The sequence below is a fragment of the Musca domestica genome, unplaced genomic scaffold, assembly GCF_030504385.1.
Source record: "Musca domestica strain aabys unplaced genomic scaffold, Musca_domestica.polishedcontigs.V.1.1 21, whole genome shotgun sequence".
Classification (NCBI taxonomy): domain Eukaryota; kingdom Metazoa; phylum Arthropoda; class Insecta; order Diptera; family Muscidae; genus Musca; species Musca domestica.
In genome coordinates this window covers 7,027,581-7,046,794 of record NW_026712258.1, presented here as the reverse complement: position 1 = coordinate 7,046,794, position 19,214 = coordinate 7,027,581, and the positions used below count along the sequence as shown (strand labels likewise).

The window sequence follows — 19,214 nt, the reverse complement described above, 5'->3', positions numbered from 1 at the left end:
AAAATAATATTTCCGTAGCCCTATTTTTTATGGAGGAGGTTCGAAATGTGCCACGGAGGCATTTAAGAGATGCTTCGAATTTATTTGAAGTACCTAACAACCAGTAAGTATGATTGTATTTTTACATTTTTGAAATAATAAAAAATGATTTTTTCTAGGTTTGTGGCCAACTTTCGTGTGTCGAAGGAAGTTTTCGGGCTCTTTTGGATATGATGGTTGCAGAACTACCCAAATCCGCCCCGATTTAAAACTTCTTCTGCTGCTTCCAAAAATTGGCATTCCTCTGGCGAACACAGGATTCTCCTCCATTTACTCAACTAGTGCCCGCAGCTGTGTAGTTGATGATTTTTTCGTGCTGGAATTGAGAAAATAAAAAAAATATATATTTGTTGTCCACATATTAAATTGCATTTATTATTTTTACTTACATTTTTGTTTCCATTTTCAATCAAGCAATGTTTATGTTAAAACAATTTTCCTTAATTGTTATTATACGATAGCAAACACACAAGTGACTGATTTTGACATTTGTGTTCGCATGCGTACGAAAGAAAAAAGATAGTGGAACGCAAAATTACACTGAAATGCTTACGTTTTCGTTCGCTTTGATTTTCGTGCAAATTTTCGTTCTGATAGATTTTAGTGGAACGGAAATCAGCTGTTTGTCGTGTAAAAGTTGTGCGAACGTGTTCTTTCGATATCGTGGAACTGGCTGTTAGTTTCGTCTCCCTCTTCGCTTGGGATATTTCGGCCATTTATGACAGTGGTATTTCAAATTTGGCTACACTTTTTTAGCTTTGGTAATTGCAGGGTTACCATCTCCAACGTCCCCACCCCCGTGAACTGACCCAGAGGGGGAGGCTTCACCAACTCCGTCTCCAGACGCTTCCACGTCCAAAATGGCAAGTTTGGACACAGGTCTGTGGTATACACCGGCACTCGTTCTCACCTTGGCTGATCGTGCCACTCCGTCTTTGCCCCTGAATACTTCGATGACTCGTTCACGTCTCCATTGACTCCAAGCCATCTCTGGATCACAAACAAACACAAGGCAACCAACATCCAACGACCGAGAAGGAAGACACCATTCTGTTCTTCGAGTTAATTCTGGAAGATATTCCCGAAGCCACTGATGCCACATGCCATTCTTCAAATTTTGGGTGACGCGCCACTGCTTCCTTAAACACATCAGTCTAGGCTCAAACGGTGCTGGAGTCTGGGTTGAATTGGTACATCCAAGCAGAAAGTGGTTTGGAGTCAATGGATCTGGGTCTTCTGGAGTAACTGGCAAATATGTAAGTGGCCTGCTGTTGACCATATTCTCCGCTTCAATCAGGAACGCTTGTAGAGTCTCCAGTTTTGGGGCTTGCTCCTTTAGCATGATGTAAAGAGCCTTTTTAACAGATTGGACAAGACGCTCCCATACTCCGCCTTCGCTGGGATTCACTGGCGTATTGTAGACCCATTTTATTCCAAGAGCTGTCAGACCAGAAGAAACGGAATTAGTGTCTAAAAAATTGGTTATACCTTGCAGCTCCTTTGCTATGCCAACGAAATTCGTCCCATTGTCGCTTCTTCTCATCTCTGGGACGCCTCTTCGATTGATGAAGTTCCGAATACACATTAGGCAGGAATCACTCGACAGGTCTGTTGCAATTTCCAAGTGGACAGCGCGAACTGTAAGGCATGTAAACAGTGCCACCCACCTTTTTTCTCGTTGTCTCCGGATTGACACTGTTACAGGACCAAAATAGTCAAGTCCTGTGTAGGTAAAGGCTCTGACATAAGGTGTGACACGTTCCAAGGGTAACGGGGCCATTTGTGGTTGAATTGGTTTGGCCCTACGAATCTTGCAGACAAGACATCGGAACTGAACGCTTCTTGGAAGTTGACGAAGTGACGGAATCCAAAATCGCAGACGAATTTCGCTCATTGTAGTGGCAACATTTATGTGACAAAAACGAGAATGGTAAAATTCCACCAGCAAAAGTGTAAAACGATGACCTTTGTGTAGAATTATTGGTCGTCTGGTATCCAGGGACAAAAAAGCATTTTCTATTCTTCCAGATACCCGAAGCAAACCATCACTTCCAATTTGTGGATTTAAAGACTTTATGGAGCTGTTGGCAGACACTGATCCAGTTCTCTGTATGTCAAGAATTTCATCCCCATATACTTCTTGCTGTACGCAGCGACAGAGATACATTTCCGCCCGTGCTTCTTCTTCCACCGTCAAATCACCCGACACCACTGATTTCCTCTTCATATTTTCAACGAATCGGAATATCCACGCCATTGCCCGTTTCAGCCTACGATATTTTGAAAATCTATTAATATCTGGAATACAAAAACATACCTGGCAAGCCACCAAAACTTTGTATTTGTTTCTTAGCTCTGTTTTGCTGTGATCCACACAGGTTCCAATTTGTCCCTCGTCCGGCCAATACTTCTCTTCTTTTCTCAGGAATTCTGGCCCATTTTTTCAACGTCCTTCTGGCTGGTACTTCTTGGGTCCTTTAGCACGGGTCCCTTCGTCAGCTGGGTTTTCCGCTCCTGGACACCACCGCCACTGCTCCATACGGCTGCTTTCCAGAATCTCCGACACTCTATTTGCCACATATTGTTTGTATGTACGGTGTTCTGAACGGATCCAACTTATCACTGTTGAGGAATCTGACCAAAAATAAATGTTATTAATATTCTTCAAATGATTTTCCAAAATGTTTTCCTTCATTCGCACTCCAATTACTGCTGCTTGCAACTCAAGCTTAGGTATAGTATGGTATCTTGTTGGGGCACAGCTCGTCTTGCCCATAACGAACACAACACTTACACCACAATTTGTTACTATACGCCAGTATGCCACAGCAGCCATTGCATCTTCACTGGCATCCACAAACACATGCAAATCTACTATACCATTAAAAAATCCATCACTGTAACACCTCGGAACTTTGAAATCCTTTAATTTAGGCAATTCCTCCAGCCAGGTCTTCCAGCGGCTATAAATCGCGGCCGGCAACTCCTCGTCCCACTTTATACCACTTTTCCACACATTTTGCATAATTATCTTCGACGTCACCATAAAATCACCAAGAAACCCAACGTCCTTCTGGCTGGTACTTCTTGGGTCCTTTAGCACGGGTCCCTTCGTCAGCTGGGTTTTCCGCTCCTGGACACCACCGCCACTGCTCCATACGGCTGCTTTCCAGAATCTCCGACACTCTATTTGCCACATATTGTTTGTATGTACGGTGTTCTGAACGGATCCAACTTATCACTGTTTCCTCAACAGTGACCAAAAATAAATGTTATTAATATTCTTCAAATGATTTTCCAAAATTTTTTCCTTCATTCGCACTCCAATTACTGCTGCTTGCAACTCAAGCTTAGGTATAGTATGGTATCTTGTTGGGGCACAGCTCGTCTTGCCCATAACGAACACAACACTTACACCACAATTTGTTACTATACGCCAGTATGCCACAGCAGCCATTGCATCTTCACTGGCATCCACAAACACATGCAAATCTACTATACAATTAAAAAATCCATCACTGTAACACCGCGGAACTTTGAAATCCTTTAAATTAGGCAATTCCTCCAGCCAGGTCTTCCAGCGGCTATAAATCGCGGCCGGCAACTCCTCGTTCCACTTTATACCACTTTTCCACACATTTTGCATAATTATCTTCGACGTCACCATAAAATCACCAAGAAACCCGAATGGATCGAATACGGACATATTTAAAGACAACATTTCGCGTTTCGTTGGCACTTTTTGCAATTTCAATATTTTTTCATCCACTTTGTGCAATTTTAATTCAAAACAAAAAACATCTGATTTTGGCAGCCAATGAATACCGAGTACCCGTTCCATTCCATCATCAAAAATGGAGTTGCCATCACTTTCATCAGAAATAGGGTTGCCAAACATAAATAGGGTTGTAAAACAAGGGAATTAGACTTGATGTTGCGGAGATTAAATCCACCCACCATCACGTACCACTTCAACTGCCTCACCTTCAGTCTGGAAACAGTCGACGTAATCGTCTACGTAATGACGATCGATGATTCCTTGTACTGCTCTTGGCGACTCATTTATAAACCTTCGGGCATTTAGGTTTTTCACATATTGGGCTATGGTGGGCGAACAAGTGGCTCCAAAAATCATCCGTTCCATTACATAAGTTTCTAAGGGTTGACTGGGATCCCCATTTCTCCATAGAAATCGCTGACTGTCCTGATCTTCTTTGGCGATTACAATTTGGTGGAACATCTCTTGTATATCTTCGCACACGGCTACAGGAAATTCCCTGAATTTAAAAAGAATAGAGATTAAAGAGTTATTTATGTCAGGTCCAGGTAATAAGGCTTTATTTAATGAAAATTGTTGAACTTCAGCAGCAGCATCGAAGACGATACGAATTCCATCTTTGTTGGGATTTTTAACGCCTAAATGTGGCAAATAAAACGTTCGGTCGCTCCTTCTTTCTCGTTCTGCTACTGAAAGTTTACGGCAATATCCTTTTTCCTCGTAGTCTCTTATCTTTTTGCAATATTGAGCTGCATATACACTGTCCTTTGCCATTTTTCGTTCCACACACTGCAATCGGTTGTACGACAAATTGTACGATTCTGGAATTGGAGAAAAATGTTCTTTCCACAAAAGCGGACACTGATATCGCCCATCAATTCTTTTCGTGTTTTCTCTCAATATGTTTAACGCTCGTTCATCATCTATGGACAGAATTGGTGTCACATTTACTTTGGTACCCAATGTCTCCACGTCGAAATATTGCCGCATCATGGTATGCATTTTCTGAAGCAAGTCACAATTTTCTTCCTCGAAACGTTTCTAACGTGTAAAGCCCGCTTAAGATTGGAACTCTTCTCGCCTGGGATCGGTCCATAAATTACGGCGCCTAATCTCGTTAGGGTAATGATTGGTCCAACATCGGTCATCATACGAGGAGCTTCCAAGGGAACTGTTAAAAATGAATGTTGCAAGCTTAATATTAGTTTAGGTTGAACATTCGAATAATCCCGGAATGGGATTTCGGCGATTTGGTCGATTTCACGGGATTTAATTAAATGAGCCAGATGGCAACTCTGTATTGGCAATGACAGATTGGACGAAATGTAAACATTGGTTATCGGGTACTTGTTGTACTCACCGACACCACTAATTGTCAAATTAATTTTTTCTGTTTTTTCGTTTATGTTTTGGTAATTAAGCCACTGAATTTCTAAAATCTCCGGTTTCCCGTGTACTCCGAGTTCGCGAGCAACGTCCTCGTCCAGCATGGACACATTGGCGCCGTCGTCAATGAACGCGTACGTCGTTATTTGTTTGTGTGTTCCGTATAGCGTCACGGGCAAAATCTGGAACAGTACGTTTTCGGTGTAGTGGGCGGCATGACAATTTCTTCGTTGTGTTTGAGACGGCGGTGCGTCGGGAAGAGATGGGGTGTTCGTTCGTGGCTCCAAATCGTGTGTGGATAATGTTCGGTTCGGTTCCTGGGATGGCGTCGCGAGTGTTTTGTGCAACAATTGGTGGTGTAATTTTTGGCAATCATTTATGCCACAACGACGCTTATTGTGGCAATTTTTAAGTTGGTGGCCTCTCTTTAAGCAACAAAAACAAGTTTTAATTTGTTTAATTTTATTCCATCGGTCATCGATGGCCATTTTTAAAAAGTGTGGACAGATTTTTATATTGTTGCACTCTCCCTGACAAATTGGACAGCTCGAACTGACAGCGACATATGCGTATTTTTTTTGTTGTGTTTGTGTGTGTCGGCGATTGGACGAGGTTGCTGAAATTGGCTGTGTGTCGTGGACCATATGTGCGAGACGGCGTAATATTCCCAACCAATCGCTGAAATCAACTATAGTGGCGGGGTGCTGGAGTTGCAGACATTTTTTGGCCCATTGCATTTGGCGGTTTATCGGCAGTTTGGACACTAGCTCACTCAGCAACGATGGATTGGATAGATGGTGTTCACCCTTGGCGTTTTTTAGGAAAGTGGCCATATTGGAGAGTTTGTTGGCAAAGTTGACAAGTGCATCCAAATTATCATCTGCCAGCGGTGGAATGGCTCGGACTTTTTCTACTTGGCTTCGGATAAGTTGCTCTGGTCGACCAAATGTTTCCTGCAGAATTTCCAAAATGGCGCTGACGTTGGCAGAACTCCCCAACATGGATTCCACTGTTTCCCTTGCTCGGCCCTTCAATGCGTCTCTCAAACGCATGATGTTATGGAGATTGGAGTAACCAAATTCGGTTGTGGTGCTCTCGTATTCTTCGAAAAATGCCTGCCACTCCTCTGGAAGACCTGAAAAAAAGGCAAGGGATAAATTTTTTTATGTGCATTTCCGTTGGAGTTATTTGAAAGTGAATTTGGAAAAGACTCATCTGTGTTGATAGACAATGGCGGCAGTTGATGCACTTGAGTCTGCAACTGTTGACTTGTTGTTGGCGGTACTGTTTGTGGTGGCAAAACTACTGAATGTAATGGCAGATTCAATGGCGGCTGTGGCGGCAGACTCAATGGCGGCTGTGGTGGCAGATTCAATGGCGGCTGTGGTGGCAGATTCCTTTGTGGCTGTTGCGGCGTATTCAATGGCGGTTGTTGTGTCGTTTGGTTTGAGAAAATTGGTGGTTGTGACGTCAGTGTAGGCAATGCTTGCTGCGACATTGTGTTTTGCAAAGAAGCAAACTGCTGTGACGTATTTAATAGTTGTGCTTGCATTTTTGCTTGTGCTGCTAAAAATTCGTCTTGCATTGCTTTCATCTGACGTTGCATCTGTTCCATTTCAAATTTCATAAGTTTTCTCATCTCGGCTAATTCATTTGCACGATTTGGTGTTTTGGCTGGTGTATTTGAAGGCGGTTTTTGGAGCTGTAACTGAGAAGAAGAAGATTTAGAAGTATTGGCGGGCGGTGTATTGACTGCTGCGTCTGCAGCTGGCATTTGTTGCTGTTTTTGGTGGCTGCTGGTAGGCGTATCTCCTGTTGGTGAGCGAACGACAGACATATCGTAAGTGTCAGGGTTATATCGGGCTGGCGGAATTCCTTGAGTGCTGCGTCCACTGGTTCTTCTGGTTAGATCTTAATTTTGTGGCATAAAACCGGCAGAATTTCTTGAATACAGGTAAGAATTTTTTTTTTTTTTTTTTTGTGACTTAAAGTGGTGACAGCTGTTTTTATAAAATGTCCGTCCGTTTTAATAAACAGCAACAATAAACACAAATTCAACAAGACAATTGACGACAGAAATTAAATTGGCATAAAACAAATAAACAAAGAATAAAGTTGTCCTTTTTTGTTATTTTCCAGGAATAAACCTAAACTCGGCTGGCTCCCAAATGACAAGACTGGCAGGATTTCGGCAAAATAAAAAGCGGCGTTTATTTGGTTTGTTTGTTTACAAATAGTGAGTTTAGTTGTTTATTCTCTGTAAGAATTTTAAAAATTTAACAAAAATTAAGTTTACAAAAAAAATAAAAATATTTAATTTAAAAACAATAAAAATTAACACGACTTACTTATTTTTGGGTTCTAACAAAAAAGGGAATAAACAATGACCAGAAGGGCCTATTTATATAAAAATGACATTAAGCAAAACAACAAAAATAAACAAAATGAAGATGTTGGCTTAAATTTAGTTTCGTCTCCCTCTTCGCTTGGGATATTTCGGCCATTTATGACAGTGGTATTTCAAATTTGGCTACACTTTTTTAGCTTTGGTAATTGCAGGGTTACCATCTCCAACAATTTTTGAAAAGGATTTGGGAAAAGTATGTTGCCCCAAACAATAAGAAATATACTGCATATGTCAAATTACAATGGAAGAAGAGCTAGGCATAAACTTCTAATCAGCAAACGAAATCAAAAAGTAAGATTGCGATTTGTCAAGGATCACACATCAAAAGATTTTTCATTTTGGAAGAATGTGTTGTTCGCGGACGAAAGCAAATTCAACCTTTTTGGTTCAAATGGCCGACCTTATGTATGGAGAATCCGCCGTTCGCGGAAGCATAGCTGAGTGCTACCGGACGCGTCCACGGGTTGCGGATAGTGGGACGCCCGGTAGATATATCGGGTAGCTGCGAATCAAATAAGCAGTCGCGGACAGCTCAGCGGTTTCTAGGGGGAGAGTCTCGGACTAAATACCCGAGTGCCTGTGATCCCTGGACTCGACGAGGCGGCACTGGCGCCCCTAAACTATCCAGTCAACGGCCTGGTCCACCGCAACGGACTCCCTAATGCTGGGGTGTTACGTAAGCCGTGCCCATCAGTATTCCAAGGTTTGCAGTCAGGGTACCGACTGTATTAGAACGGTTGCCTCGTCGATACCTGGGCGCCTCGACGAGTAACAGGCTTAGCTGCCAAGTCCTTACCATGATATGGAGGCTATGTCATGGCGGACCTCGTCACCTCCAATGTCCCGATAACTTATGGAGAACAAAACTAATCAAAAAACAACAACAAAAACACAAACATTAACCGACAATCATTCAACCACCTCTTCGGAGGTGTCGACCCAGGACATGGCCATGGACAAGATTTTAACTTCGGGCGGGGACGTGACTCTGGAAACGTACAGAGACGTAGTATGTGAAAGCATACAGCGACAGAGTGAACAGCTGTCCGCCCTTCTAGAGAAGACCACTCTAAGGCTCAACCAAGAGAGTGTGCCCTCCGGCTTTGGGAATGACTCACCCCTCTCTGATGAGGAACTTGACGTCACCGTCATACCCTCATCCTTGAGGAGTGAGTCAGCTTCAAAAACTATAGAGAGCACTCAATCTGCTGCCAAGGGGGGGTCAACTCCTGTGGAAGGGGTTACATCGGTACCTACCGATGCGACCAACCTCCGGATCGAGGATGGCGTCGTGGAAAGGGACACTGATGTTCCAACCAACCGCGATGCCTCCGGATCGAAGGAGGTAAAAATAAGGAAGGGTTACAAACGGTCGGTGAGGTACTGTAAGAGCTTCATCGGTCGCGAACCCTTACAAATTACAGAGAGGGAAAAAGCCCTGATTAGGGTGAACATGAAGGCAATAAGGAAGTTCGAGAAGAACCATCCGGAAGTGCCTAAATGTACACTTGAAAAGGACCTTGCCTCTCTCTTTACAGCCCCCGCTAACTAGGTAAGTCCGTCTGAGGATAAGCCAACTAGTGGGGCTGGGGTGAAGGGCAACACCTCTCCCGGCGGTGGAAAGACAGCTTCGGCTGTTGCACCACCAACGGAATCTAGTGTAGCCCCCACCACTTCTAACTCAGGAAAACGGAGGAACAAAAGGAAGGACGCCCCTAACGGAAATCCTGTCCCGGTGGAACCAAAGGAGGCCAAATCCTCTTCTCGGGTAACGATGAAGAGAGGACGGTCAACGGAGGAACCACATCCCGAGGCAAAGAAACCGTTAACGGGCAAACTTCCTCCTCCGCCAACTGCGGCTTCTACGCCAGTAGCTGCAGCTGGTAGGGAGGTAGTGGCAAGGCCGGTGCAAGCAGCCTCAGTGGACCCTAGGTCTGCTAAAGCGAAGCCTGCTACCACCAACCCACAACCTTCAAGCCAGACATCAAGGAAGAGGAAACACTCCCAAACCCTGTACCCGGACAATCTCCGTGTAGCGGTCATCGACCGAGCTGAGCCGGAAGGCAAAATCAGCGAAAGTCGGTGGCTTCTCATTGAGGACCGTCTGAGGGAACAGGTTTTCCTGGGGGAGGATCCTTCTAGGTTACAGTTTGGCAGTGCTACCGTCTACAAGGGAGTGAAGGTCATCTGCTGCGAAAATGAGGAGTCAAAGAACTTCCTCGTGACCGCAGTAGCTGGCCTTCAGGAACTTTGGGATGGAAGTGCACTTGCTGCTGTATCCCTGAAGGATATCCCCTGCAGGAGGATTTTGACAGCATGGGTGCCGCCGCCCTCTGTGGACCCGGCACGCGTGCTGATAATATTGGGGAAGCAGAATCCCAATCTCTGCACGGACGGCTGGCGTTTGGTTGGCTCAAGTACGGAGGGAGGGGGCCTGGTCATAAAGGTTTCTGTTGATACTGCTGGCCAGGAATACCTTCAGGCTCGAGGAGGGAAATTGCACTTCGGCACAGGATGGATTCGGTTCCGTCTAACGCCGCCGTCGCAGTAGGAGAAACGAAGCCACAGCTGCTTAGCATTGTGCAGATTAACCTGCATCACTGCAAGGCAGCTGGGGCTGAGCTTCTCCTATCCCTCTCCAAGCTTGAAGTTGACATAGCCCTGGTCCAGGAACCTTACATTTTTAAGAATAAGGTAACTGGGCTAGGGAGTGAGCGGTACATCACCTATGCCACCTCCAATGGGGAAAAGGTTAGAACGTGTATCGTCGCTAAGAAAAACTTAAACTTAATCTTCCTCAACAATTTCAGCGGAGGAGACGCCACGGCGGTCAGACTGGAGACTAGGACGGGCAAAACACTATTCCTCGTCTCCCTGTACCTTCCCTTCGAGCACCCCGACCCACCAGGCCAAGTGGTAGAGGAGCTGGCCTCAGTACTGGGAGGAAAAGGCGGCCTCATCATTGGATGCGATGCAAACGCTCATCACTCTCAATGGGGCAGTAGTAACACCAATGCCAGAGGTGAGTACATTTTTGATTTTATCTTATCTCATAATCTCAAAATCTGTAACCGGGGAAAGGAGGCGACTTTTTGTATTAAGAATAGGGAGGAGGTCATAGATCTCACTCTCACTAACATGGATGAATCACTTATACTGAACTGGAAAGTTTCTACTGAGTGTTCCTTCTCGGACCACCGGAAAATAACATTCCAAATTTCGGTAGAGGGATTGAATCAAAAACCGCATAGGAACCCGAGAAGGGCTCGATGGAATCAATTTGCGGAGCATACCGCACGGATGCTTAAGTCCACTGGTGATTTTCCAGTGGCCTCGGCATCGGATGTGGACGACTCCGTCAAGTTGCTAACAAAGATCCTGATCGGCAGCTATGAAAGAGCCTGTCCGCTAACCTTCCCGGGTAAAAGGCACCAGCCTGTCTGGTGGTCGAAAGACCTAGCTCAGCTCAGGAAGACTAGTAGACGACTATACAATAAGGCCAACAAGACCAAACTGGGTACGGACTGGGAAGCTTATAAACTAGCCTTCAATAAGTACAACAGTGAGATCAAGAAGGCCAAGAGACGGTCTTGGGTGTGTTTCACCGAGTCCATAGATGATGTCAACGCAGCCTCCAGATTCCGTAGAGTACTTTCAAAGGACCCAAAATCCATTGGAAGCATAAAGCGGACTGATGGTAGCTGGACTGACTCAGGTTTAGAGACTCTCAATCTATTAGCCAGTACCCACTTTCCGAACTGCTCTGATGCGGTATTTGACCGATTGGCAACACGGTCTAGTCAGCATAGTGGGACGGAAGATGTGAATCTAACTAATAGTATTGTTAACACCCCCAAGATTTTGTGGGCTATTAACTCATTCAAACCTTTTAAGTCACCGGGTCCAGATGGCATTATCCCCGCCATGCTACAGCATGCGTCGGCGGAGATAATACCAGTCCTGGAGGTGATTTTTAAGGCTTGTCTGCGTCTTTCTCACATCCCACTACTGTGGAGGGAAGTTACAGTCACTTACATTCCCAAAGCTGGGAAGCCAAGCCATGTTCTTCCAAAAGACTACAGGCCTATTAGTCTCTCGTCTTTTCTATTGAAAACGCTAGAGAGACTAATAGACATAGAGATCAGATCTCTAATACCCCTGACCTCCTTAAGCACTGCTCAGCACGCCTATATGAAAGGCAAATCTGTTGAATCAGCGCAGCACGACGTCGTGGGTTATATAGAGAAGAACCTGAACAGCTCATGTTTCACGTTGGCGGCCTTCCTCGATATCGAGGGGGCCTTCAATAATGTTACATTAGAGGCAATTCACAGTTCTCTCGAAAGACTTAGTGTGCCACCACTTCTCGTCGACTGGATTGATGTTATGCTCAGCAGCAGAATCGTTAACTCTAGCATCGGGGAGTGTTCTGTTAGGAAAACGGTCACTAGGGGTACTCCACAAGGAGGCGTTTTGTCACCACTGCTTTGGCTTCTGGTGATAAATAACATTCTACTTGATCTGGAACACAGCGGAACAAAGGTCGTGGCTTACGCCGACGATGTGGTCCTGCTGATTGCTGGGAGATTTCCGCAAACTATTACGGATCTTATGCAGGGAGCTCTGGTTAAACTCTCCAGATGGGCGCGCTGCAATGGTTTAGGCGTGAACCCACCTAAAACTGAGTTCGTACTTTTTACAAGGAGGCGGAAAATACCCGTCCTCTCTCTCCCAATGCTGGATGGTGTAACTCTAAGCCTTTCTTCGGAAGCAAAATATCTCGGTACCATTCTAGACCAGAAGTTAAGCTGGAAAAGGAATATCGAGGAGCGAGCGAAAAAGGGCTTAAATGCACTTTATTCCTGCAAGAACTCCATAGGAAATAGTTGGGGGCTTAAACCCCATATTATCCGATGGATATATGAGTCAGTCGTCCGACCAATCCTTACCTATGGCGCACTTGTGTGGTGGCATTCCTTACGGAAAATCACCTTCAGCAAGAATATTGACAAAGTACAAAGAGTCGCATCGCTACTAATTACAGGAGCGGTCAGGAGCACGCCACAATCCGCTCTAGACACCCTACTCAACTTAAAGCCTCTAGGCTTATTTGTAGAGGAACTAGCTGCTAGGTGTGCCCTGCGACTCAACGAATTGGGACAATGGCGGAGTCAACCCTTCGGGCACTCTGTCATTCTTAAGTATGTGGAAAACGTAAGTAATCAGGCTATAGCTAGTGACTATATACTCCCTAGGCACAGCTTTGATCTACTTGACATCCGCATACCAAACAGGGATATCTGGTCCCGTGGCACGCCACCTTTCGACGGTATAGCTGTCTATACTGATGGTTCAAAGATGGAAAGTGGAACGGGTGCTGGAGTCTACTGTGAAAGCCTAAGTATCCGAAGATCCTTCAGGCTAAACAGCGATTGCAGCGTTTTTCAGGCAGAAATATTTGCTGTCAGAATGGCCATAGAACTGCTGAATAATAGAATTAACGAACTGGATGGACCGGTGACTATATATGTCGATAGTCAAGCGGCCCTAAAAGCTCTAAATTCTTTCACAATCAAGTCTATGGCTGTTCTGGAGTGCAAGAATGCCCTGGAAAAGTTTAAGTCAGTTGTCAAGCTCTGTTGGGTCCCTGGACACTGCAACATATCTGGCAATGAATCTGCCGATGAATTGGCCAGACGCGGATCTGAGTCTGTAGATCTAGAGATCGAGAGCTCAGTGAAGCCACCTTTATGCCACTTCTTTCAAGTTCTGCATAAACACTATCTTGGAAGATTTCAACAGAACTGGCTATCTGGAAGGGGATGCATCATCTCCAAAAAGATTTGGCCGGTGAACTCCGAACGGAGATCACGGTCACTCCTGTCCATGACGAAGTTGGACTTGAAGCTTGTGGTGGGCCTAATTACAGGTCATTGCAACATAAAGGCCATGACTTCAAAATGGGGGGGTGACGACACTGAATACTGCAGGCTATGTCAGGACGAGGAAGAAACAGAAACGGTGGAACACTTACTCTGTCATTGTCCTACCCTTATCGGAGTAAGACATAGGCTTCTGGGTAAGCACTTACTGCCTGACCTGTCATGCCTCTTCGAAACAGAACCAGCAGTCATTCTTCAATTAGCCAGAAGACTAAAATGGCTAAGGACGACACGCTGATTACACCGTGGACGCAAACCCACTAGCTCTTCTAATTCTTCTAAATCTTATTTTCTACACTAACTATCTTTCTTACCTCACTTCCACTTTTTTCTAGACTAGGATGATCACAATGGGCCAGTAGGTCTCCGAGTGGAGTGGTTGTTGTTTTTACACAGCCACACATCCTTTAACCTAACCTAACCTATGTATGGAGAAAGGCAAATGAAGCGCTCCTTGCCAAAAAATATGAAGCCTACAGTGAAGCACGGTGGTGGGTCAGTTGTGGTGTGGGGTTCATTGTCAGACTCTGGACCTGGATTTTTGGTTGTTTGTTCTGTAAAATATTTATCCGTTGCAGAATTTGCAAGAATCTACTAGGTTTGCATTTTTATATCATAAACAGAATATCGGTAATTTTAGTAAATATATTTTACATTCTTGCAGATCTGAAACAGACCATACATACAATGACATTTGCGATAAAATGGCTTTTGTAATATTTAAAAATTGTAAAAATGCCAAGGAGAGTCCCATGTCCCTACTTAATAAGTCATCCGTCAAATAGAGTGCCATTGTGAATTAATCGTATGAAAACATAAACAAAAATTTTGACATTTTTTCGTTCTTCTTATACGACCTGGGGCCAAATCACCGCATTCGTCATCGAGTTCTGTTTCGTATAGAGAAACATTTCGATCGCTGTAAATTGGATCACCGCATTCGGTCGCAATTTCTACTACCATTTTTTACATTGCTGTAAACATATGGTAATAGGAAACTGGAAGCGAAAAAGAATTTCAAAATAGGTTTTTGCGATAAAAATATGTTATTTCTGGGAAGTTTATACTGTTTATGTGTGTTTAAATACATGTGTACAAATATATTATGAATGCAAGTGTTTTTTTTTTTGTTTTCCTCGTCTTCGGACTCAGAGCATGAGTACAAAGTGGCATTAATAAGGAATAATATTCGTGACAAATTCATTCCTATAACATTGCCTGAAGTGTTGTAAATGATTCTATTCAAAATCCGCACAAAAATCACTTCATACTAGGTTTTATATATATATGTATACTACCTATCGTGTACAACTTCGAGTAAAAACAATTCGATAACGACTGCGGTGATCCGCGTAAACTACATTACGATGCTGAAGTACTCGATTTCGACTACGGTGATTTGGTCCCTGCTTAATGTCTGTGTGTTCACTAACACAATTGTAATTTGAATAGTTTTGTATAGAATATTTAGATTTTTCCGAATAGTCGATGAGGAAAGTCCTGTCGGATATTTTTATGAATACACCGTTAGAAATATTGGAGTACATAAATATAACTTACTATATTAAGAAATTATTTCATTAATTGTAAAACTTAAAGCTGTATAGATTTATCCTTTTTCATTTAATTTTCTATCTGACATTATTGTTTACATTTTATAAACAATTAACAAAATATTTCTCTCTATTTATAAAGAGGCAAAACAACACATGAAATATTTTTTATTTCAAAACACATACAATTAACAAATATTTTTGATGTTCTCTCTATAGCCCTGTTATAAAATTTAAATTTATAAAAATGTAATCAAAGGAAAAAAAATACATATGTAAGTGTGTATTAGCAAAAATTATGAATCATATGAAAAATAACAAAATAAAAATTATGATGATGAATCGAGGAATCGCTAGAAATCGTGGAAAAACACTCGCATTGGTAAATTCACCATGACATTTAAATGTACAGCAAATTTGATTCTTTCGATCAGAAACAAGATGTATGTTTATACACATTTTGGCGTACGACTCGCATGGTAAACAGCGAAAACAAGGTGGGTTATAGCAATCACCTGAATACAATTTTTTCTTTGTCATAAAATGTATACACCTAAGGGATAGAAATCGTCGCGTTTGATATCGCTTTCTCACCCCGGAAGGAGCATCCTTGGGGATGACATGAACCACGCCCGCGATAGTCGAGGTGTTCAGAGAGCAAAGCTGACATGCCTACCACTGCCCCACAGAGTCTTATATTCCTCAGATAGAATAAAGTCTTATTTATGTTAAATTCGTGAATGATTGCAAACTATCACTGTTTTATCCGATGGTAGTCACTAGATAGTGTCTGCACACGAGACACATTCTTTTAACTTTCTTGCGCCACTAAGTAGTAACTCCGTGACGATATAAAGCAGACAATAGTAGTTTTGTTATTGTAAATGTACATACTATCGCATTTATTAGGATTAGAAGCGTCGCAGAAGTGGCATCTTAAAATGGAAATGAGTTACTCACTTCCAAAAGCTTGCAGGGCAGGGTCATAACATGTACACAGTTTTAGAATGTGTATGTATTGTTTTGAATAATATTCAAAATAATTTACACAAAATACAAAGTGTCAAATAAAACATGTGAAAAACACTTAATGGTTCGGTCCGGCCGAACATTTAATACCCTCCGCCATTTGGAAGGAACTATCGCATTTATTAGGATTAGAAGCGTCGCAGAAGTGGCATCTTAAAATGGAAATGAGTTACTCACTTCCAGATGCTTGCAGGGCAGGGTCATAACATGTACACAGTTTTAGAATGTGTATGTATTGTTTTGAATAATAATCAAAATAATTTACAAAAAACACAAAGTGTCAAATAAAACATGTGAAAAACACTTAATAGTTCGGTCCGGCCGAACATTTAATACCCTCCGCCATTTGGAAGGAACTTAAAAAATGTTGTAAACATTTTGTCGAAAATTAATGAAATGAAAACCGTTATATGGGGGATATACGAACCGGAGAACCTAAATGAGCAATAATTTGTCATTGGCTGTAGAACCGATTTCGAACTTCAAATGCGGAATTTGAAATAATTCCGGTGAATAATGTCGCTTATATCATCAAAATTCCGAATAAAGGGAGGTACCATTGTAATTATGCTAAACGCAATTTTCTGTCATAGATTGTAGTATCCGTCACATAGAAATTTGAAACTATTCCTGTGAAATAAAATAAATAATAATAAGATCATAAAAGTGCACATTGAAAAAAGTAACTGTATAAGTTCGGCACGTTCCACCACAACTCCCCTTGCTCGATCAAACACGAATGCTGATTGGCGCACTGGCATCTCATCTACAACTCCCTTGGCGGAGACCGTAGTGAGCGGATCGCCGCTGGGCATTGGTTGTTGTCGGCTTGCTCTCATTGGAAGTAGTTGTAATAAAAAGAGACAAGGAATCCTCTGCGATCATATAGAACCTCTGCGTTCACTTGTCTGCATTTGTATATGTACTTGTTGATAGACATGGAACCCTCAGCAATCACTCAGAACCAGCGCATTCCCCAACAACAAGCAGTTCTGTTGGTGTTAAAATTAATTTGCTTCCTTTTAATGATCATACAAAAATATTTAGTGCTCTTATTATTACCACTTTGTTCATTATTTTCGTTTCTAACTCTCATTCCAAAGTCGAACCATTTGTTAGAATTGACAGTATCATTTAGCAAAAATAACATCCAATCATCTCTTTTTGCTTCGCTCACAATTCATTTTACATCGATTCAACCGGCGGATCTTTAAAGAGTTATTGATGCTGCTTCCCACTTCCCCCTCGTTGTGGCTCTACTTTTTCGCCTTAGTTGAATAAGAATTTACATTTTTGGATAAATTCACCCTACAGTCGGCATTCTTTGCAGAAATATTTAGCTATATATTTCGGTGAAAATTCATCGTTTTTTGTCTAGATTTGCACAAATTGAAACTCTACGTTCGGTTTTTAGAATTTTTTGACAAATTCACCCTACCTTCGGAATTCTTTGCACATATTCGAGAAACATATATTAATTGAAATTATTCGTTTTGTGGCTATTCTTGTGACTGATTGGGCAATTCATTTATAGTTGTTTGTACTGTTTGTGATTCTCCGTAGGAATTGGGTATTTTTTGGAAGAATACACCCAATTTTCGACATAAACTTTCAACATTTACCAAATTTAGCAATAAATATTTCCTAGAGTTACTCGATTTTGCACGACACGTTGTAATTCTTTGTGGAAATATCGTACTGGTCTTAAGCGTTTCGAAAATTTTACATATAATTTGAACAATACCCCTCAGTTGGCATTGCCAAACCAATTATCTTCTTGATTTTTTGATATTGGAGCAATTTTAGAAATATTTGTCACATAGGAAAAGTTTTTCTAAATTCTCTCCTATTGAACCCTGCTATATCTTCAATATTTATAACTTTTTGAAGTATTTGGAGGTTTTTTTGGTTTGGACATTTTTCATTTCCTTTCAACAATAGCAACCTTTGTTCGAATTTTATTTCCTCTGCATACAGTTTGCATTGTTTTGTTATAAATTTAGTAACAAAATGTCGATCACTCTGCTCACACCTTTTACTAGAGCCGCTGACATTGTTCTGAGGAGTGTAGAATATTTCGAACAAATTGATGCCACACGGTTCACTATTAATAGCCTCGAACTTCGCCTTTCAGAAATTCGAGAATTATGCGAGAAGGCTCAGAACACTTATACTGAGTGTAAAAACTACCTCACGGCATCCGAGACTACACAGGTTGAAAACATTGATGTCGTTGAGGATAAATACAATAAGTCATTTATTGCTTACCATTGGTGTTTCAACACCATAAAAAAAACACTTCAATCGCTTTAAATCTTCAATTAATGATAATTGTTCTCCTGATGTGGCTCCTCAGTCCTCCCTTGCTTTAAGTTCTAAACATAACTACGCCTGATATTTCTAATAGAACATCACCTTCCGAGCTGCATTTGGACAGTCTCGTCGAACCGGTCTCTGTGCAGTCTGCTTCTCCAACCGTTAATACTTGCTCCAAATCTCCCACTAATATAAAATCCAATTCACCCTTCGATAATCATTGTTGCCACCTATTCATATCGAAGTCTTTGCTGGTGATTTTGTATCTTGCCCAACTTTTCGAGACCTATTCACCACCCTGTTCGTTAGTAATTCAGGCTTTTCAAACATAGAATGTCTCTGTCATCTTAGACAGAAGACTACCGGTGAGGCTCGCGAAATTGTTTGCGCATTTCCACTCACAAATCGTAGTTTCCCCTTAGCGTGGAAAGCTTTGTCGGATACGTATGATAATAAGCGCATCGTTGTGAATAGTCACATAAAAAGTTTGTTTGATATTCCACTTTTAAAATTTAAAACTTGTTCGGGATTGAAAACTATCCAACGTGGCATAAATAGTTGCCTTGCTGCAATGGCCATCTATGACGTCGCCACAGATCAGTGGGATCCAATTATTGTGCATATTTGTTTGCAGCGCTTGCCATTTACCACCTTGACTTTTGGGAGCAAAGTTTCAAAAGTAAGTCGTTGTTGCCTTCTTGGCTAGACTTAGATGCTTTCCTCACAAAAAGAATACAAACATTACAATGCATTTAAATTTGGCG

The 19,214-nt window shown here is 42.3% G+C and overlaps 2 protein-coding genes across 3 annotated transcripts; one reads left to right on the top strand and one right to left on the bottom strand.

The window, feature by feature from the left end:
* Window positions 1-9: 9 nt before the first annotated feature.
* Window positions 10-7,791, bottom strand: LOC131802490 (uncharacterized). 2 transcript variants are annotated; one of them, XR_009342231.1, is made up of 3 exons: window positions 7,552-7,791; window positions 429-7,460; window positions 10-355 (listed from the first exon to the last, which is right to left on the bottom strand). XR_009342231.1 is itself a non-coding variant. In XM_059122842.1 (2 exons), the coding sequence occupies exon 2, from the start codon at window positions 6,253-6,255 to the stop codon at window positions 4,807-4,809; it is 1,449 nt and encodes a 482-aa protein (XP_058978825.1). In that variant the 5' UTR covers window positions 6,256-7,460; window positions 7,552-7,786; the 3' UTR covers window positions 2,215-4,806. The 2 variants fall into 2 exon arrangements, 1 of the variants encoding a protein (XP_058978825.1); XM_059122842.1 differs by lacking the exon at window positions 10-355 and having other exon boundaries at window positions 2,215-7,460; window positions 7,552-7,786.
* A 672-nt stretch (window positions 7,792-8,463) lies between these two features.
* LOC109613882 (uncharacterized) lies at window positions 8,464-16,128 on the top strand. Its single transcript, XM_059122649.1, has 5 exons — window positions 8,464-8,955; window positions 9,163-10,157; window positions 10,421-10,632; window positions 10,939-14,150; window positions 14,217-16,128. Exons 1-4 carry the CDS (start codon window positions 8,464-8,466, stop codon window positions 13,788-13,790), a joined length of 4,551 nt encoding a protein of 1,516 aa, XP_058978632.1. The 3' UTR covers window positions 13,791-14,150; window positions 14,217-16,128.
* Window positions 16,129-19,214: the final 3,086 nt, after the last annotated feature.